Source organism: Lithobates pipiens, unplaced genomic scaffold (genome assembly GCF_037356315.1).
Source record: "Lithobates pipiens isolate NorthernLeopardFrog02 unplaced genomic scaffold, aLitPip1_a1.2 Scaffold_19, whole genome shotgun sequence".
Taxonomy (NCBI): Eukaryota; Metazoa; Chordata; class Amphibia; order Anura; family Ranidae; genus Lithobates; species Lithobates pipiens.
The window spans coordinates 376461258-376484158 of NW_027507764.1; the positions used below are offsets into that span (position 1 = coordinate 376461258).

General features: G+C 42.9%; 1 protein-coding gene across 5 annotated transcripts in view; it reads right to left on the reverse strand.

Annotated features, from left to right (window-relative positions):
- The window catches only part of NFATC1 (nuclear factor of activated T cells 1), a 284252-nt gene extending 271849 nt beyond the window's left edge, over window positions 1-12403 (reverse strand). For 2 of the 5 annotated variants that reach the window (XM_077492330.1, XM_077492329.1), the window contains exon 1: window positions 11968-12396. In XM_077492330.1, the coding sequence (XP_077348456.1) occupies window positions 11968-12097 (130 nt within the window). In that variant the 5' untranslated portion in view covers window positions 12098-12396. Of the gene's footprint in view, window positions 1-11967 lie in introns of all 5 variants that reach the window. The other 3 variants (XM_077492327.1, XM_077492325.1, XM_077492332.1) reach the window with 3 other exon arrangements.
- Between the last annotated feature and the right edge of the window lie 10498 nt (window positions 12404-22901).

The window sequence follows — 22901 nt, forward strand, 5'->3', positions numbered from 1 at the left end:
ATATATATATCCAGTATAAGGGCCAGTTTTTTTTCATGTAATTTTTTATATATATATATATATATATATACTAATTACATTTAAAAAAAACTGGCCCTTATACAGGATATATATATATATATATATATCCTGTATAAGGGCCAGTTTTTTTTATGTAATTAGTATATATATATATATATATATATATATATACATACATATGTATATAATTACATGGAAAAAAATTGGCCCTTATACAGGATTTATATATATATATATATATAAATAAAAAATATATATATATAATAGCAAGAAAAAAAAAGAATTTATATATTTATATATATATATATATATATATATATATATATATAAATTATTTTTCTTTTTTTTTTCATTTATTTAGTATAGATCTATGTTTATTCCAAGCATGTTTGAAGTCATTTACTGCTGACTGTCTCACTACATCTGCTGGAAGTTTATTCCAATCATCAAATACCCTTTCGGTAAAATAATACTTTTCTAAAATTATTTTTTAAACTTTGCTCCAGTTGAGGTCATGTCCCCATGTTCTTGACTTTAGTTTTTACATTGAAAAAGTTGCCCCCCCTGAACCTTACTCACCCCCTTGATGTATATAAAGAGGAAGTAAACCCTGATGGGTTTTACTTCCTCTTTTGTTCCCTGCAAAGTAAAAGCTTAATGGGCCAATGTGTATCACATACTAGCCCATTATGTGCCACTTACCTGCAAACGAAGCCCACGCTGTCCACGCTGGTGGCTGCATCCATCTTCACCCCTCTTCCTACTGGGGTCACGGACTACAGCTCTGTGACTGGCTGGAGCCACGTGACATCACTCCCGCGCATGCGAGCGGGAGCCATCGGTCACAGCACTTTAGAGTGAAGAAACGGCATTGAGAGACGTTTATTCACAGCGCATGCGCCAATGACATCATCGGCGCAGTGTACAGCAAATATCTCCTAAACGGAGCACGTGTAGGAGATATTTTCACTACCTATAGGTAAGCCTTATTCTAGGCTTACTTATAGGTAAAAGTCACAATCAGAGGTTTACAACCATTCTAAAACTTTCAATCATGTCACCTCTTTCCTCCAATCATTTTGCATCAGCAAAGCCATGATAGGATCGTATTTCCATCAATCGTATAATGAGATTACGTAATGTAAACATTGATGTGATTGATGACTTACTATGAGCGTCTGTTAGCTATCGATCAGCAGCCACTTCCCCATGTGTGACATATAAATTGAATGGGTTGTCAACTATAGATCGATTTTTCTGATCAGAAGAGATCCATTGTTTAACAAGGTTTGTATGGTCACCATAACAGATCCCTTCATTCACGCCAACAGTTTAGATCATAGGTGCACAACCTGTAGCCCTCCAACTGTTATGGAACTATAAGTCCCATGAGGCATTGCAAGGCTGACAGTTACAAGCATTACTCCCAAAGGCAGAGGAATGATGGGACCTGTAGTTCCACAACAGCTGGAGTGCCACAGGTTGAGCACCCATGGTGTAGACTGTAGAGGGAAGAAGCTCTCCTGCCAGGCTATTGGATTCTGACAGCCAGCAGTTCTGAATACCCAAACAGCGACTGCATCTGTTTAGATGCAACTGCTGTTTGCCCGACAATATTCCACCCAGCTCCTTCACCTGAAAAACTGGATGTCGTATCCAGTGGACCATATTCTATCTATCCATCCAGAAAATTAACCCATCAGGGCACATTTACTAAAGCTAGTGCACAATCTAGTGCACAATCACAATCAAACACAATCTAGTGCAGCTGTGAATAGTAACCAATCAGCTTCCAGGTTTTATTGTCAACGCTTAAGGCTCGGTTCACACCTGGGGCGATGCGAGGCGACACGACTTGCCTCGCCGCGACCTGCCGCGACCTCAGCGGCGACTTGCAAATGACTTCTGTATAGAAGTCAATGCAAGTCGCCTGAGGTCGCCCAAAAGTAGTACAGGAACCTTTTTTCTAAGTCGGAGCGACTCGAGTCGCTCCTCTTAGAACGGTTCCGTAGTACAGAACGGGGGCGACTTGTCAGGTCGCGGCACGGCAAGTCGTGTCGCCTCGCGTCGCCCCCTGTGTGAACGGAGCCTAACTGAACAAGCTGAAGTTAGAAGCTGATTGGTTACTGTGCACAGCTGCAGCAGATTCTGTGTGCACTAGTTTTAGTAAATCGCCCTGTTGCATCAGTATGGCTGATAGATATCAAACGATCATTTTTCACCCTAGCCGATCCACTGAGATCGAATCCGATCTATATTGAGCTTTGCTTGATTGCAACGGAAACTCTGGATATTCAGTTATCGATCGTTTTGATTAAATCATACTTTGATCGGATAATACAAATGTGTGTCCAACATAAACAGGGGCGCAGACAGCAATATAGACCTGACTTGTGTTCTAATCCCTCTCCACCCTTTCCAAAACTAAAAAAAGTTTTACCTAATATATATATATATATATATATATATATATGTATATGTATATATATATATATATATATATATATATATATATATATATATATATATATATATATAATTATTTTTTTCTTTTTTCCTTTTTTTTTTTCTTTTTGATACTATTGTACAGGAGCCCATTGACCTGCTAGACGTGTGTGATGTGATGAGTGTGTTGTATTTGTGTTTAGTTGTAGCACCCACTAGTGATAAAACCCCATCCTCACAGCTTGTCTTCACAGAAGTGTCCTATAACTGATCTCATGACACATACCAACCACAAAGCACAGCACTACAGGAGCTCCACGTGGCACTGCAAATAAGAACTTTATAGCTATTTCTTAAAACTTTGTATCTAATGTATATCATTCATCATCATCACCAGAAAGTGATGTGCATCTGCTCCTTACACTGGAGCCATGCTGAAGGCTTGGAGTACAGGACTGTGAGCCCCCATCCTTCCTGGAGCTGGGAGACACATCTATTGAACCCACTGCCTTATATAGTTCCCTGATGTGTGGATGTATATTGTTAGTGTACACACAGACAGCACAGGCTGAACGCTGGCTTTACTTTACTCCTGAGAAGATCATCTCATAATAAAACACACCAGATCCTCCTCCAGAGCTCACACAGGCCCACTCTCCACAATACCCCAAGAGAAGTGGGGATGGCATCCATAGGACCCCTTATCTACATTATGGCAAGGAAGAATTTTATTCTAGCTTGCAAGCTTTATAAATGTCCAATAAAAGTCATATAATTAACTACTGAACTTCACAGTGAAAATAAAGTCTACATAGGCTGGGGGTATTTCTTCACTCAGGCATCTCTGCATACAAGATGTGTGCGTGTGTGTAATATATATATATATATATATATATATATATATATATATATATATATATATATATATATATATATATATATATATATATATATTATAATGTATATATAATATATATATATATATATATATATACACATACATATACATATATATACACACACACACACACACACCCTGCCTTTATTCCTTTATTTAAATACCCTGATGGCATACCTTGCAAACATGGCAGGGAGTCGGTAAAAAAAAATACTATTAAAAAAAATAAAAGTGCTGTGAGACACATCACCAATCTATCAATCATATATTTCTAGTCTGCAGCAGGGATCAACCCTGAGTGAGGTCTCGTTTTTAGTACATGATGTCTACAGGAGGCAATACTGTATATTTATTAGTCGCCACATTGATGTATATTATATTTTATTATTTGACAGTGGTGCCGTTTAGAAAACGCAATTTTATTAATTAATTGGCTGAATTTGTTTAAATTTTATGTTTTAGTATCATATAAAATAGGTTCATTTTATGGATGGATGGATTGCATATAGTCCACTGGACAGCATGCATGAGACCACTGTAATTATATATATATATATATATATATATATATATATACATATATATATATATATATATATATATATATATATATATACACACAAATAAAAACATAAGATCACTGCAATTTTATCTATATAAAATACAATGGTCTCATCTGTCAAGTATACTGAGCAAATCTAAAATGATAGTTTAAAATATATATATATATATATAAAAAATACCTTATGTCTATAATTTATATAGAGAGCAATTTATATATATACTTTTTCCATTTCTATATTTTGTATTAATAAGTACAGAACTCCAGTGACTAATGTCATAGTACTTTGGGGGCTATTTAAAAATGTTTTCACACTACACAACGTCCGCACCTTTTTTCCAATTAGAGAATATAAGATATGTTGGTAAATTCTGACAAAATAATAATAATAATGATAATAATGGGTGTTGAATGGTGTAACCTGTCCATGTCAAATACAATCTGTCATATTTTCCCATGTTATTTCCTGTATCATGAACTACCTTCATCATACACTTTAATGTGCTGTCGTAGCTGATGATTATATAGTGGATTGTAAATATTTCACTAAATAAACCAGGTTGCTGATTTTCCATTTAAAGATCCAAAGAAATATGAAGACAATAAATAACCTCCAGGAACACTGATCATTTTGCAGAAGACACGATCCTAATGACTGTATAGAAGTTTATCTGCTGCCTCCAGCCCCATCTATTCCCCAACAAATATATTCCAGGCAGTAATATCCCATTCATTCTTCTCCATCCCGGTGTATGTTGGCACTCTCCTACAGGGACACAGCTATTCCTATAGAGTACGTTATAGCCCAAATAATGCTCGCTTTCATTCCCCTTGCCTGCTGCCCGGACTCTGTTTATTATGGGGGTTTTATTAACAACGCGAGCACTATACAAGCATTTGGCAAATACATGATAGCAAAGCTTGGGTGTAATATACAGCTACAAAGTACAGTATTCATCACATGGGGAGGGAGGGGGGACATTTTTTTTTTTTTTACACAAGTTTTATTTGAAGTTTAAAGACATATTTCCTGCAATCCCAACAATATAACATTTCAGAAAAAAAATATTCAAACAATTTATAATACTACATTTGATCTTATGTAGTGTGTAATGAAATACAAAGTGAATGTATGTAGCAGTATATGCAGCAATCCTGTGTATTCTTGATGTTATGTAATATATATTAAAATACAACGTGAATGTATATAGCATGCTCCTTAGTCATATTACACTCTATATGTCTGATCGTATGTAGTATATAATAATATAAGTGATGGTATATAGCAGCAATGTTCCTTAATCCTATTACATTGTACATGTTTGAACTTATGTAGTATATAATAAAATACAAAGCGAATCTATATAGCAGAGCAATGCTCTTTAGTCATATTACACTATATATCTGACATTATGTAGTGTGTAATGAAATACAAAGTGAGTGCATATAGCACCAATGCTCCTTAGCTCTACGCTGTACACCTTATGTAGTATATAATAAAATACAAAGTGAAAATATATAGCACCAATGCTCGTCAATCCTATTACACAATATATCTGACCTTATGTATTATAATAAAATACAAATTATATATATATATATATATATATATATATATATATCAATATATATATCAGCAATGCTCCTTAGTCCCATTACACTGTATATCTTTGACCTTATGTAGTATATAATAAAATACAAATTAAATGTACACTATATAGGAGCACTGCTCTTTAGTCATATTACACTGTATATAAATTGACCTTATGAAGTATATAATTAAAAACAGAAGGAATTGATTTAGCAACTATGCACCTTAGTCCTATTACAGTGTATATTGTTGATCTTATGTAGTACATGATAAAATACAAATTTAATGTACATTATATAGGAGCAATGCTCCTTAGTCCTATTACACTGTGTATAAATTGACCTTATGAAGTATATAATTAAATGCAGAAGGAATTGATATAGTAACTATGTCCCTTAGTCCTATTGCAGTGTATATGTTTGATCTTATGTAGTATATAATAACATACAACGTGAATGTATATGGCAGCAATGTCCCTTAGTCCTATTACACTGTATATGATTGACCTTATGTAACTACAAAGTGTATGTATATAACAGCATCGTCCTTTAGTCCTATTACACTGTATATGATTGACCTTATGTAGTATAATAAAAATACAAAGTGAATGTATATAGCAGCAATGTCCCTTAGTCCTATTACACTAGGCACTATTTAGCAACGTTTACCAAGTACCATCTGGTGTGTGTCATTTTTGATGAGTTCCCCATAAACTTTAAGCATCTAATGTTTTCCAAACATCCTATAATAACTGTAAACGATGACAATCCTACTGCAATCTGGTGTGTAAAGGAATTATTTCTAATCACTTACCCCTTGAAGCTGACACAAGTACCTCCAATGGTAAACATATTAAAGCAATATAGATGGGGGGGGATCAGCAACCTCCCTATAACAACATGTGATCATTTTACAATAAGGAGCAAACCCCTGTCATTTCTTCTGATTTCACCATTCTCTTCATGTTCTTTATTTTATTCTTAAAACTAATATTTGGAAACCGGTCTGCTCTTATCTTTGACCTATAGGGCATCCCAAACAAGAATAAGTCTCATTAGCAGTAAGTAATGGACCAGTGCTATAGATGAAAGGCAGATGTCCTTTATTTCAGGTAGCTTTCAAACAATAAAATAACTGACAGTCCTGTCATCTGCTTCAGACTAAAAGCTCCGTGAAAATTCGGAATTAACCCTTTGCACACTGGGATACATCCATACATATTTCTAGCAAGCTTTGACAGTAAAATAAGTTTTTAAGGTTATATTGCTTTAGAGTAGACTAAACGATCAGCTCATTAGACTCATTTTAATGCAGCAATAAACCCCAAGAATAAAAATCGAATACATTGCTGCTAACCAATCCTTAATAAATATGGTGGCTGTATTATTATCTTTTGTATTTTGCCCTCCTTTATTTTACCCTGGTGATGCAACCAATAACACTTGTTAGAATGGGGGTTATTTACTAAAGGAAAATCCACTTTGCACTGCAAGTGCACTTGAAAGTGCACTGAACATGCACTTGGAAGTAAAGTCCTTGTAGATCCGAGGGGGGCATGCAAAGAAAATAAAAAACAGCATTTTAGCTTGCACATGGTGGGATGATAAAATCCACAGAGCTTCCACTCATTTCAGATCTACCCCTTAGATTTAGAGCGACTGAACTTCCAAGTGCACTTGCAGTGCAAAGTGGATTTGCCTTTTGTAAATAACCCCCAGTGTCTCCACTTTTGATGGAGGAGCAATGGAGACACCCTTGGTCAGAAGCATTGTCGGTATGTAAAGTGTGAAGTGTTAGGTGCACTAGTAGATTTAGATGGACTTGACTAACCAATTAAAATTACTCCAGCTAACACTTTGTAAAGCATCAGTGTTTTCCACTTTTCCTCCCTTTGGGATAAAGATTTTCCATATATGTATACAAATAGACCATCTTCGGAGTTAAATGGTTGGTCCCAACCCTCTAACTGCCCTTTTTTGCTGCAGCTTGTTCTGTGAAAGGAAGTTGAAAAATCACAGGGGTGGATTCACTAAAGGCAAATAGACTGTGCACTTTGCAGTTGCTCCAGAGCTTAGTAAATGAACAGAAGCTCTTGTGACTTCCATCGTCCAATCCTGTGCAAGCAGAAATACTGTTTATTTTATTTCCCTTGCATGTGATTGGGTATTCTTTGCAAAGTGAAGCTTTGCCTAATTTAATAAGCTTTGGAGCAACTGCAAAGTGCACAGTCTATTTGCCTTTAGTAAATCAACCCCATAGATTTACTAGCAGAATCATCAGGTGAAACTAAAGGGAGAAAATGAATGCAGCCACCACATCTAAGAATTGCTAAGCTGCAAAGTATTACATTTTGGGTTAGACTAGCACTTAAGGACTCTGTTACAAATAAGGTGCTTATAGAAAATGATGGGGACATCTGACTTATAAACAGTTAATGGGACCTGGGGGATGTACAGTTGTAGTGTAGGATGACCATGATCCAAGTGTTTGCACAGACTGTGTGGTCATGGTCAATGTGCAATGTATAGATCCCTCTATAGAAGTATATTTTGAAGTACACCAGCACTTGAGCAGTACATTTCCCCTGACACGTGTACACCGCCAAATGATCAGCTCTGCAGTTGGAATAGACCTGGAATGGGACTTTTGTGAGTGCAGCTCTCTGATCTTTTCGGGCTTTTCAGACTCTGACATTTATAGGAATGGTTTTAATTAAGGGTGTGCCCAGATCCTGCTGTCTGTGCTAGACTAGTCTGCACCCGACTGGGATGACTTCACAGACTGGCAGGTGACTACATAATCGCCATGCAGCCCATTGAGGATGGCACGAAGATGCAGCCGGGTGGGGGGGAATGCCCGCAGAGTTCAGGAGACATTCAGGCCCTGCAGCTGCAGACATGACTCCCCATCTGCTGTACTCATCATGACAGCCAGCTCTATGTATTCCCCGCAGCAAAACAGAAAATGATCAATTAAACACAACCGCCTGTGTGTGTGTGTGTGTGTGTGTGTGTGTGTGTGTGTGTGTGTGTGTGTGTGTGTTTGCTGGGGATGTGGTGTACACCTGTTCAGCACCAGGGGCAATGTCACTTATAGCAGATGATGACTAACAGCAATTATCTATAGACCATCACACACTTCACTAATGAGCCCAGGACCAGGTATGCCATTGGCTCTCCTACATCCCAAGTCCAAGCCATGGCTGCAGGCACAGCGATCAGCATTAACCCAAGCCCCCTCCACAGGCCCATCCTGTAAAGAAGTTCATAGCCCAGACCACTACAGCTCTACAAAGCCAAAAATCTTCATGTATTTATTTATTTCTTTTTAAAAATGGATCCTCTAATAATTGAATAACTTAGAACTTTTGGACTTTAAGCGATACCCTTTATTTAGTGGGATATAGGGTATCAACTGGAACTCCAAACTTTCTGTGTAAATTGATGGCTAACATTACTACTATGGTGAAAAATCTACTAGTGGCTAAAGATCTATGAAAAAAAAATCTACAGATCCAAATCTACTACTATGATTGAAAATATCTTAGAACAAATAAAGGACGCATTAGGCTTAATTCACACAGCTAACACACCAGGATAAGGAATCTTGCTTACAAACAAAAAGCGACAGTTATTTTCAGTTGAATCCAATGAGAAAAAAAAAGACAGTTAGTTGAAAATAGAGTGCCTTATAGGCTGATGTTAAAGCTTTGTAAATTAAGCCTATAGAATTTGATATTTCACCCTATATATGGGCAGCCTATGAATTGAACCTAAAAAAAAATTGATGTTTTATCTTATATGGCCAGCTCTACTGATTCATTTTGTGGATTGAGTTGATAGAATATGATATTTAACCCTTATATCGCCAGTTCTTTGTGAACTGAACCTATAGAATGTGATATTTAACCCTTATATATAGCCAGTTCTACTAACAGTTTGTGAAGTCAGCTTGTATAGGCTGCTCTATTTAACTTTTACATCCCCTGCTCTACTAAATAAAAAAAATAGAAGTTTGATCAGAGTAAGAACACTCTCCTCCAAGTAAAAAAAAAAAAAAATAGTTAAACGATATGCAATTTAAAAAAAAACGAAAATTAAAGATGAAACCTACTCGTCTAATGCTTGTCCTTGGCCCATGTGTTAGGCTCTGATGAGGAGGCTTTATTGCTCAAATGGACAATTCAGAGGAAGCTGACAGCTGATAACATGTCATGTGTTGGGAAAAGTTATGAAAATGTAACTTAAAAAAAAAGGTATATCTATATATATATATATATATATATATATATATATATATATATATATATATATATATATATATATATATGTGTGTGTGTGTGTGTATATATGGAGTTGTTGCCCATAACAACCAACCGCATGCTTTTTTTTATTAGATAGGTACATCCAGAATGGCAGTTATGGTGAGCCTCTCCACTTTTACTCCAATGTTCGTCCCTCCAATATACATAAATCAAGCATTTAAGCTACAACGGTTTTACTAAAGCAGAAATAGACACCAGACACAAATAAATGGCAATTGTCGGAGAGATGCACTAAAAATATTGTTCATCTGGGACACCACTGTTGCTTTCTCTGCACAGCATCTCTGACAATGTTTCATTTCATAGTACTGGATGGATTGGATGGATATGCAGGCACTGATGCAGTAGGTAATTGTCCAGCTTTTATAATGCAATATCTGTAAGCCCCAGGTTCTGACCCGGTTATTACAGTGTACTATCTGTAAGTTCCAGGTACTGCTTCAGCTTTTACAATGCACTATATTTACGTCCCAGATACTGATCCAGCTTTTACAATGTATTATAAGTCCCAGTACTGACTCAGCTTTTCCAATGTATTATAAGTCCCAGTGCTGCTCCAGCTTTACCAATGCACTATAAGTCCCAGTACTTACTCAGCTTTTCCAAAGCACTATAAGTCCCAAGACTAACCCAGCTTTTCCAATGCACCATAAGTCCCAGTAGTGACAGCTTTTCCAATGCACTATAAGTCCCAGTACTGACCCAGCTTTTCCAAAGTACTATAATTTTCAGTACTGACCCAGCTTTTCCAAAGTACTATAAGTACTGACTCAGCGTTTCCAATGCACTATAAGTCCCAGTGCTGCTCCAGCTTTTACAATGCACTATAAGTTCCAGTACTAACGCAGCTTTTACAGTGCACTATAAGTCTCAGTACTGCTCCAGCTTTTACAATGCACTATAAGTCCCAGTATTGACTCAGCTTTTCCAATGCACTATAAGTCCCAGTACTAACCCAGCATTCCCACTGCACTATAAGTCCCAAGACTAACCCAGCTTTGTCAAAGCACTATAAGTCCCAGTACTGCTCCAGCTTTTACAATGCACTATAAGTCCCAGTGCTGACCCAGCATTTACAATGCACTATAAGTCCCAGTACTGCTCCAGCTTTTACAATGCACTATAAGTCCCAGTGCTGACCCAGCATTTACAATGCACTATAAGTCCCAGTGCTGACCCAGCATTTACAATGCACTATAAGTCCCAGTGCTGACCCAGCATTTACAATGCACTATAAGTCCCAGTGCTGACCCAGCATTTACAATGCACTATAAGTCCCAGTACTGCTCCAGCTTTTCCAATGCACTATAAGTCCCAGTACTAACCCAGCATTCCCACTGCACTATAAGTCCCAAGACTAACCCAGCTTTGTCAAAGCACTATAAGTCCCAGTGCTGCTCCAGATTTTACAATGCACTATAAGTACCAGTACTGCTCCAGCTTTTACAATGCACTATAAGTCCCAGTGCTGACCCAGCATTTACAATGCACTATCTGAAACACACATGTACATAATTCACCCCAAATCCCTGATTTAGGTCAAAGGTTACCAAAATACTCCAGCACATAGTTGAATCCATTTACAAATGACAGTAATGGTGTCAGGGGTCAGTCTCCAGTAATCAAACCCTGTGATCACACTGTCAGCCCATACCCCTGGCAGGCTGGCACTTTAATTCAGCTGTCAGTGTGGGGCTGAGGCATGCCCGCTGGTAAAGTCTCCCTCCCTCCCAGCCCAGGCACTGCTAATCAGTGTCGCCCATGGACTCTATCTGTGGCTGGCAGAGTGACAGTTGTAGTGAGTGGAAGATCCACACTGTGACAGATCCCAGGCTGGAATTCCTCAGGCAATGGGGGGAGATATAAGGCAGTGACAGCAGATCACACACACACACAGAGGACATCCGAACTGAGCGATCCCAGTGACAGATCCACTGCTCAGAGGATGTCATCAGTTCCTAACTGTCACTGAGCCTCAATAGTGACAGTGAGAGCCCGATCCTAGAAGGACAGGCTCTGGGATCAGAGGATGGCATCCTGTCACTGTGATGGCACATGCCACACACACACACACATATCAAACACACATGTCACACACGTGTCACACACACACACACTGACAGTACCTTCCTCCGCTGACTTCATGATGAATGGGAAGAAGGGCTGGAACTCCACAGTGTCTCTGGAGCAGGCTTGCAGGAACGGACCGAGAGGAAGACTGGAAGGAGCGGCAGCTGCTACACTAGTGCGTGGCATCCACTCGGCGATCCGATCAATGTTTGATCCCACCTGATGATCGGCCTGTGCGATGTGTCACTGTGTGATCGCAGGGGGTGTGCACACGTGCGATGTGTCCGATGATGAAGTGTGAGTGGGCAGGCTGGTGCAGACAGGTGACAGTGTGTGCATTGAGGACAGGGGAGGCATGCACTTATTACAGGGAGTTCAGGAACTTGCTGATCTCTTCTCCTCTCTGGCTGGGAGTTCAGCAAAGTCTCCAAGTCTCTCTCTGACGCAGACCTGCTATGTGCCTGCTGCCTTTTTAAAGCTGGAAAACACCCCCCAGACACCCAGCACCTTCCCCTGTCCCTCCTTCCTCCCCCTCTGCCGCCCCTCCCCCTCCCCCCAAGGATCATGACGGAGAGTGCCGGGGGGTGTGTCTTGGTGTCACTGCTCAGGTTGTGGTTCCCCTTCTCTGCCGCTGATTGATTGGGAGCCTTCAAGGATCTCACCCCCCCCAGACATAGGGGCTGACCTCACATGCTAGGAACAGGGCTGGGTGACCTGGCTTCTAGGGGTTACATATCTTACCACTTCTAAATCCAACAACCAAATCTCATTTCAGCTTACATGTGGAGGCTGCATTCATTTTATACACTTTTATTTTTTGGTAAAAGTAAAAAAAAAACTGTAAAAAAAAAAAAGTATTTTCTGCATATAAGATCCTGCGTAAAATACGCACCTAAAGTACTTACCTTTATGCACGTAAATGAGTCAAATCTGCAGATCAGCTGATATAATTTGCAGCTCAGTCCTAGTTTTTTTTTTTTTTTGTGCATCACTAAACACAGCGCACTTTTACATGACATGTATGTAAAATATACACTCACCAGACACTTTATTAGGTACACCTTGCTAGTACCGGGTTGGACCCCTTTTGCCTTTAGAACTGCCTTCATTCTCCATGGCATAGATTCATTTAACAAGGTATTGGAATCATTCCTCAGAGATTTAGTCCATATTGACATGATAGCATCACACATTTGCTGCAGATTTGTCGACTGCACATCTAAGATGGGAATCTCCCATTCCACCACATCCCAAAGGTGCTTTATTGGATTGAGATCTGGTGAGTGTGGAGGCCATTGGTGTACAGTGACCTCATTGTTATGTTCAAGAATCCAGTGGCGAGATGATTTGTGTTTTGTGACATGGTGCATTATCCTGCTGGAAGGAGCCATCAGAAGATAGGTATACTGTAGACATAAAGGGATGGACATGGTGAGCAACAATACTCAGGTAGGTGTGGCATTTAAACAATGCTCAATTGGTACTAAGGTGTCCAAAGTGTGGCAAGAAAATATCCCCCACACCATCACCACCACCCCCAGCCTGAACTGTTGATACGAGGCAGTATAGATCCATACTTTCATGTTATTTATGCCAAATTCTGATCCTACCATCTGAATGTCACAGCTGAAATCGAGACTCATCAGGCCAGGCAACGTTTTTCCAAACTTCCATTGTCCAATTTTGTTGAGCCTGTACAAATTGTAGCCTCGGTTTCCTGTTCTTAGCTGACAGGAGTGCCACCTGGTGTGGTCTTGTGCTGCTGTAGCCCATCTACTTCAATGTTCGATAGGTCATGCGTTTAGAGATGGTATTCTGTATACTTTGATTGTAACAAGTGGTTATTTGAATTACCGTTGCCCTTCTATCATCTTAAACCAGTCTGCCCATTCTCCTCTGACCTCTGACATCAACAAGGTATTTTCTTATCGCCGAATATTTTCTCTTTTTCAACCTCTTTTTTTTGACCATTCTCTGTAAACCCTAGAGATGGTTGTGTGTGAAAATCGCAATAGCTCAGTTTTGGAAACACTCAGACCAGCCTGTCTGGCACCAACAACAATCATGCCACGTTCATAGTCACTTAAAGCGGTAGTAAACCCGCTAATGTATTTTTTTTTTTTTTACCACCTGCAAAGCAAAAGGCATAATGAGCTAGTATACACCGCATACTAGCTCATTATGAAATACCTTAGAACGAGGCCCCGACATCTGGCCCGATCCACGCCGAGGGAGCTGACATGCTCCCTCGGCGTTTCTTCCGGGTATCGCGGCTCCGGCGCTGTGAGTGGCCGGAGCCGCGATATCGTCACTCCCGCACATGCGCGCGGGAGATTTCTTTCCGGCCGGTCGGCCACTGCCGGATTTTCAACCGAGAATCCCCTTGTGCGCATGCGCCGCTGCAGTCAGCGGTGCATACCGAGGGGAATATCTCCTAAACCGTACAGGTTTAGGAGATATTTTTTTTACCTACAGGTAAGCCTTATTATAGGCTTTCCTGTAGGTTAAAGTAAAAAAAAAAAAAAGAGTATACAACCACTTTAAATTCCCTTTCTTCCCCATTCTGATGCTCGGTTTGAACTTCAGCAAGTTGTCTTTACCACGTCTAGATGCCTAAATTAATTCTTATTTCCATGTGATTGGCTGATTAGCAATTTGTATCACCAAGCAATTGAACAGTACCTAATAAAGTGGCCGGTGTGTATATATGTAAAGCGCTGCGTAAATTGAGGGTACTATATAACTACCTGTATCAATAAATATATAGTCAAGCTACTGGCTGGGAGACAATGGGGTTGATTTACTAAAACTGGAGAGGGACAAATCTGTTGCAGCTGTGCATAGAAACCAATCAGCTTCCAAATTTTAATATCATGGCTTAACTGAACAAGCTGAAGATAGAAGCTGATTGGCTACCATGCAGAGATGCACCAGATTTTGCACTTCCCAGTTTTAGTAAATCAACCCCAGAATTAGGAATCCGCACAGGGCAGAGCAGCAGGATCATGTTAGTCTTGCTATCAACAGCTAATTTTACAAAAATTAGCTTTAATATCACTTTATATCTCAGATATCAGTTATGGCTCAGATCCTTCATATCACAATGTCTTTCTCCCCCCTTTACATCATAGCCCCCATTTTACATTACAGCCCCTCTTCACATCATAGCCCCCCTTTTATATTACCGCCCCCTTACATCACAGTCCTCCCTTACATCACAGTCCCCCCTTACATCACAGCCCCTCTTTTACATTACAGCCTTCCTTTACATCATAGCCCCCATTTTACATTACAGCCCCTCTTCTTTATAAATATTTTATTGAATATAATGCAATAAAAAGAGTCATACAATAGATTTATAGTTAAAGAGGAGGACCGGTTTTAAATTTTTTTTTTTAAAAGTCAGCCGCTGCAAACACTGTAGCTGCTGACTTTTAATAAGCACACTTACCTGTCCAGGGCGCCTGTGATGTCGGCCGCCCGAGGCTGACCCGTCCCTCGGCTCTCGGGTCCCGGCGCCGCCATTTTGGCTAAGGGAAACAGGCAGTGGAGCCTTGCTGCTTCACTGCCCGTTTCCTACTGCGCATGCGCGAGTCGCGCAGCACTTTGTGAATGGGGCGCGCTGTGTTCTGGGACACACAGTTCCCAGAACACAGCGTGACCCATTACCCAGAAGACGCCGCACGGAGGAGAGAAGACAGAAGATCAACGTGGAGGAGGAAGAGGCAGATTAAGATGATGTGCCTAGCAACAGGCATTTTTGGTAAGTTAAAAAAAATATTTTTTTTCATTTTTTTTTTTCTGATTTTTTTTTCTAAATTTTAATGTATTTTTTTTTTTTCAGGGTGGCCCTCCACTTTAAGTAGAATGTATAAAAGTGTGAAATGAGGCTTCTCAGTTTATTAACAGGAGGTGAATACTATAATAATAGTCATGTAATTTGGGATATATTAGTTTAACACATTTTAGCTAAACATAAACATGTATAACGTTTAATAACTGGATTAGATACATAGTAAAAATTGTAGTTTCAAAGTTTAGGGTTGAAGGAGATTTGGTATAATATAGGGTAAAAGAAAGGTTTTTACCAGGAAGGTATAGAGAGGTAAGTAGATAATTCAGGGCCAAGATTCAACCATGTGGCTTGGTTATTCCCTGAATAAAAGATACTTAATTAAACCATCCCTAAAATCTCCTCTATAGTAATAACATTAGGAAATATATAACTGATTCATTTAGCTTGTACATCTATATATAGTAAAAGGAGAGGGTGTGGGGAAAGCAAGGGTGGGGGAAGCATATATAAGGGTTGTGGAGGGAGGAGACCACTCCAAAAGAAAATGGTATGTTAATAAATTCTACATGTAACATGGGGGTAAGATATATGTTTGATTAGTTGTTTCATGAGAATATAAGAGATTGGTCTAGACCATGTGGTAAGTAGTATTCAATCCAAGAAAGCCATAATGATTCGAACATGGGAACTGTATCTAGTACGGTTGCCTCTATTTTAGCGTGAATCATGGCTTGCGTTACTCTATGTTTGAATGATACCATGCATAAAGTGGATGTTTTCCAGGCTTTTGCAATATTTTGTTTGGCAGCCGTGGTTATCGATAATAGAAGTTTAAATTGGCACAGCCCCTCTTCACATCATAGCCCCCCTTTTATATTACAGCACATCCCAGTCCCCCCTTACATCACAGCCCCTCTTTTACATTACAGCCTCCTTTTACATCACAGTCCCCCCTTACATCACAGGCTCCCCTTTAGATCATAGCCCTCCTTTTGCATTAAAGCCCCCCTTCACATCACAGTTTCTCCCTTTACATAACAGTCGGGGGGACTGTTATGTAAAAGGGGGTAATGAGGTAGAGGGGGTCTACATCATTGCCCCCTTTTACATAACAGCCCCCTTCACATCCCCCCTTTACATCATACCCCCCTTTACATTACAGTTTTGTCTAGGGAGTAATGAATAAAGTGAATTACATCATTCTTTGCTCCTCTGGCGGCCAAGGCTCTCCAATGCATCCAGGATATGGTCTTGCCCCTGGTTTCCTCACATACAAGACGGCTGGTCCTGCCTTGATCATGATGATGTCAGAGAGCTGTGACTGGTCAAGTAGCAAAGGGGAGCACCTTTGGGGGACAGATCATACAATGTGGAGGAAGACTGTGAGAGTAAGGTGCAAGGTAGGTATTTCACCTTAAGCCTCCTACACATGATCGGATTGTCTACAGACAAAACCCCAGACTTTTGTCTGAAGGTGTGTGCCTGGATTTTGTCTTGTATACAAACGGCAAGAAATTGTCGGCCAACAAACACGCACGCAGTGACGTACCCTTTGGGCTTCGTCTGCTAATTTAGTTTTAGTAGAAGTTTGATGAGTGTTGATTTTAGCGCTTTTCAGTTTGTGCTTTTCATTTTCTGCTTTTCAGTTCGTTTCTGAACGGCCGTATGTCAACCAGACATGTTGCCGAATTTGAGGAGATAATGTGTTATTTATTATTGGCCTTGGAGTTATTGTTTAGACCCAAGTACAGTCCAGGAACAGGAAGAGGAGGAGTTCTTGGACTAAAAATTGGTTGCTTTATTAATCGTGACCAATTATGTCATATGCCTTTGCTGCGGGAGTTCCAGGAGAATCATCCAGATGATTTTCAGAATTATCTCTGGATGACGGACCCCTGCTTTCACCAACTCTTGACATTGTTGATCCCTTATATTAAGACGTAGGACACATGCATGAGGCTTTTATTTTATTTTTTGGTTAAATAATGATTTGATTTGTTATATATTCTATATTTTTGGATGCATAGAATGCACTTTTTGATTAAGTTCTATCGATAGATAGCATGTCTAATTTGATTTGTTTTCTTTTTTTAGTGCACAATAAAAAAATTGGGGAGAATAATACTTGGCTATGTGTTTTACTTCAAATGACAGTTTGGGAGTAGGCAGTTACATTTAAAAAAAATACAATGTAAAATTAACAAGGGACTAGTGATGGACGAACTTCCGACGGGACGTTTCGCGAACGCGAAACGCGAACGGACACAAACGTTCGCGAAAACGACCGTTCGCCGCGGGCTCCATTGACTTCAATGGGAGGCGAATTTCGCAAACCTTTAGGTCGAATTTGCGGCCACGGGGTAATTATTAGGGGGTAGCACGTAGTCCCACCACCTGGACAATAGCATAATACATGTATGAGGTGAATTTGGGATCGATAACTACAAGCATTTTTTTTTTATTTGGGAAATTGTTCTGACAATTCAGGACTATGGAGCTAATGAAGGCAATGGAGGAGAGGGAAGGTCAGGGACCAGGGTAGGCAAACAAGAGGGTGCAGGAGATACAGAGCACTGACAGCAGCACCGTAATACAGAGCACTGACATCAGCACCGTGACATACAGCGCTGACAGCAGCTCCGTGACATACAGCGCTGACAGCAGCTCCGTGACATACAGCGCTGACAGCAGCTCCGTGACATACAGCGCTGACAGCAGCTCCGTGACATACAGCGCTGACAGCAGCTCCGTGACATACAGCGCTGACAGCAGCACCGTGACATACAGCGCTGACAGCAGCTCCGTGACATACAGCGCTGACAGCAGCTCCGTGACATACAGCGCTGACAGCAGCTCCGTGACATACAGCACTGACAGCAGCTCCGTGACATACAGCGCTGACAGCAGCTCCGTGACATACAGCGCTGACAGCAGCACCGTGACATACAGCGCTGACAGCAGCTCCGTGACATACAGCGCTGACAGCAGCTCCGTGACATACAGCGCTGACAGCAGCTCCGTGACATACAGCGCTGACAGCAGCTCCGTGACATACAGCGCTGACAGCAGCTCCGTGACATACAGCGCTGACAGCAGCACCGTGACATACAGCGCTGACAGCAGCTCCGTGACATACAGCGCTGACAGCAGCTCCGTGACATACAGCGCTGACAGCAGCTCCGTGACATACAGCACTGACAGCAGCTCCGTGACATACAGCGCTGACAGCAGCTCCGTGACATACAGCGCTGACAGCAGCACCGTGACATACAGCGCTGACAGCAGCTCCGTGACATACAGCGCTGACAGCAGCTCCGTGACATACAGCGCTGACAGCAGCTCCGTGACATACAGCGCTGACAGCAGCTCCGTGACATACAGCGCTGACAGCAGCTCCGTGACATACAGCGCTGACAGCAGCTCCGTGACATACAGCGCTGACAGCAGCTCCGTGACATACAGCGCTGACAGCAGCACCGTGACATACAGCGCTGACAGCAGCTCCGTGACATACAGCGCTGACAGCAGCTCCGTGACATACAGCGCTGACAGCAGCTCCGTGACATACAGCGCTGACAGCAGCTCCGTGACATACAGCGCTGACAGCAGCTCCGTGACATACAGCGCTGACAGCAGCTCCGTGACATACAGCGCTGACAGCAGCTCCGTGACATACAGCGCTGACATCAGCACCGTGACATACAGCGCTGACAGCAGCTCCGTGACATACAGCGCTGACAGCAGCTCCGTGACATACAGCGCTGACAGCAGCTCCGTGACATACAGCGCTGACAGCAGCTCCGTGACATACAGCGCTGACAGCAGCTCCGTGACATACAGCGCTGACAGCAGCACCGTGACATACAGCGCTGACAGCAGCTCCGTGACATACAGCGCTGACAGCAGCTCCGTGACATACAGCGCTGACAGCAGCTCCGTGACATACAGCACTGACAGCAGCTCCGTGACATACAGCGCTGACAGCAGCTCCGTGACATACAGCGCTGACAGCAGCACCGTGACATACAGCGCTGACAGCAGCTCCGTGACATACAGCGCTGACAGCAGCTCCGTGACATACAGCGCTGACAGCAGCTCCGTGACATACAGCGCTGACAGCAGCTCCGTGACATACAGCGCTGACAGCAGCTCCGTGACATACAGCGCTGACAGCAGCTCCGTGACATACAGCGCTGACAGCAGCTCCGTGACATACAGCGCTGACAGCAGCTCCGTGACATACAGCGCTGACAGCAGCTCCGTGACATACAGCGCTGACAGCAGCTCCGTGACATACAGCGCTGACAGCAGCTCCGTGACATACAGCGCTGACAGCAGCTCCGTGACATACAGCGCTGACATCAGCACCGTGACATACAGCGCTGACAGCAGCTCCGTGACATACAGCGCTGACAGCAGCTCCGTGACATACAGCGCTGACAGCAGCTCCGTGACATACAGCGCTGACAGCAGCTCCGTGACATACAGCGCTGACAGCAGCTCCGTGACATACAGCGCTGACAGCAGCACCGTGACATACAGCGCTGACAGCAGCTCCGTGACATACAGCGCTGACAGCAGCTCCGTGACATACAGCGCTGACAGCAGCTCCGTGACATACAGCACTGACAGCAGCTCCGTGACATACAGCGCTGACAGCAGCTCCGTGACATACAGCGCTGACAGCAGCACCGTGACATACAGCGCTGACAGCAGCTCCGTGACATACAGCGCTGACAGCAGCTCCGTGACATACAGCGCTGACAGCAGCTCCGTGACATACAGCGCTGACAGCAGCTCCGTGACATACAGCGCTGACAGCAGCTCCGTGACATACAGCGCTGACAGCAGCTCCGTGACATACAGCGCTGACAGCAGCTCCGTGACATACAGCGCTGACAGCAGCTCCGTGACATACAGCGCTGACAGCAGCTCCGTGACATACAGCGCTGACAGCAGCTCCGTGACATACAGCGCTGACAGCAGCTCCGTGACATACAGCGCTGACAGCAGCTCCGTGACATACAGCGCTGACAGCAGCTCCGTGACATACAGCGCTGACAGCAGCTCCGTGACATACAGCGCTGACAGCAGCTCCGTGACATACAGCGCTGACAGCAGCACCGTAAGCAGCCCCAGGAGGAAGTCAGCACAGCACAGGGATGGTGTGATCCCCTCATAATAAGAACCCCCAGGAGGAAGTCAGCACAGCACAGGGATGGTGGGAGCCCCTCATAATAAGAACACCCAGGAGGAAGTCAGCACAGCACAGGGATGGTGGGAACCCCTCATAATAAGCAGCCCCAGTAGAAATATGACACCGCTCAACCTCTTCAAAGAGGAGGGTAGGGGCATATAGTACGGTGTGCTTTTTTGGGTCAGGGAAGTGAGCCAAATGAATTAAGAAGGTCTGTGTGCTTGATTCCAAAAATTGTTTATAGACATATACATGGTCTACTGATCACATGTGTTGAATTCCTCCGAGATCCATGCCTCATTCATTTTTAGAAATGTGAGGTAGTTAACACTGTGGTGAGCTAGGCGAGTACGCTTATCGGTCACAATCCCCCCTGCTGCGCTGAACGTCCTTTCGGACAGGACACTGGATGAGGGGCAAGCCAACAGTTCGATTGCAAATTGGGCAAGCTCTGGCCAGAGGTCAAGCCTGCCCACCCAGTAGTCTAGGGGTTCATCACTCCTCAGAGCGTCCACATCGGCCGTTAACCCAATGTAGTCGGACACCTGACGGTCTAGGCGTTCCCTGATGCTGGATCCGGATGACACCTGTCGATGGGTCGGCTGAAAGAATGACCTCATATCCGAAGTCACCAACACATCTTCAAACCGGCCTCTTCTTGCAGGCGCTGTTGGATTGGTACCCGCAAATCCTTCTCTGGGAGTGGGAATTGCTCCTCTGCCAGCGCACGCAAAAGCAGAATGCAGCATTTCTCGAAGCAAGGCCTGGAAGTGCTGCATTCTGACAGCCCTCTGCGACGGCGGTAACATTTCCGCCATTTTGTGTTTGTACCGGGGGTCTAAGTACGTTGCCACCCAGTACTGGTCCTTGACCCTCATGCTTTTTATACGGGGGTCCCTATTAAAACACTGGAGCATGAAGGCCCCCATTTGCACTAAAGTGGAAGCGGTGTGGTGGCCTGGCTCCTGCTCATCATCCAGGATAATGTCGTCCTCTTCATTCTCCTCTCCCCATCCTCGCACAACAGGGATCCCAGAAAGGTTTAAAGCATGCTCTTCTTGCTCCTGCTCATCCGCCCCGGCACCATCCTCCTCTGACTCCTCATCAGACTCCTGTTGTTGACTTGTCTCAGATAGAGTAGCCCCCCCTGGGAATTCATCCAGCATTGCGACTTCCTCATCTTCCCGCTCCTGCTCCTCCACAGCCTGATCAATGACACGACGCAATGCACGCTCCAGAAAGAAGGCATAAGGTACCATGTCACTGATGGCGCCATGGCTGCGACTGACCAGTTTGGTGATCTCCTCAAATGGCCGCAGAAGTCTGCATGTGTCGCGCATGAGCAGCCACTGGCGCGGTGAAAAAAAACCCAGCTCCCCAGAACCGTTTCTTTCGCAGAGTTCATACAGGTAGACGTTAACTGCACGTTTCTGCTGGAGCAGCCTATCAAGCATATAGAAGGTTGAGTTCCATCGCGTCGGGCAATCGCAAATAAGACGTCTGACCGGCAGATGGTGTCGCCGCTGAATGTCAGCAAGGCGAGCCATGGCCGTGTAAGATCTTCTGAAATGGGCCGAGATTTTCCTTGCCTGCCGCAAGATGTCCTGGACCCCAGGGTATTTGACAAGGAATCGCTGCACGACCAAGTTTAAGACGTGTGCCATGCACGGCACGTGCGTGATTTTGCCCTGTTTCAATGCGCTAAGCAGATTGGCACCGTTGTCACACACCACTTTACCAACTGTCAAATTGAGCGGTGTTAGCCACTCATCTGCCTGTGAACGCAAAGCTGAAAGGAGTGCCGGGCCAGTGTGGCTCTTTGCTTCCAGGCACAACAGACGCAGCACGGCATGGCAACGTCTCACCTGGCATGTGGAATAGGTTCTGGGGAGCTTGGGCGGTGCAGTGGAAGAGACGCTAGCAGCGGAAAAGGAGGAGGCAGCTGAGGAGGAGAGGGAGGAGGATGGAGTAGGAGGAGGAGAAGAAGAGTCAGGCCT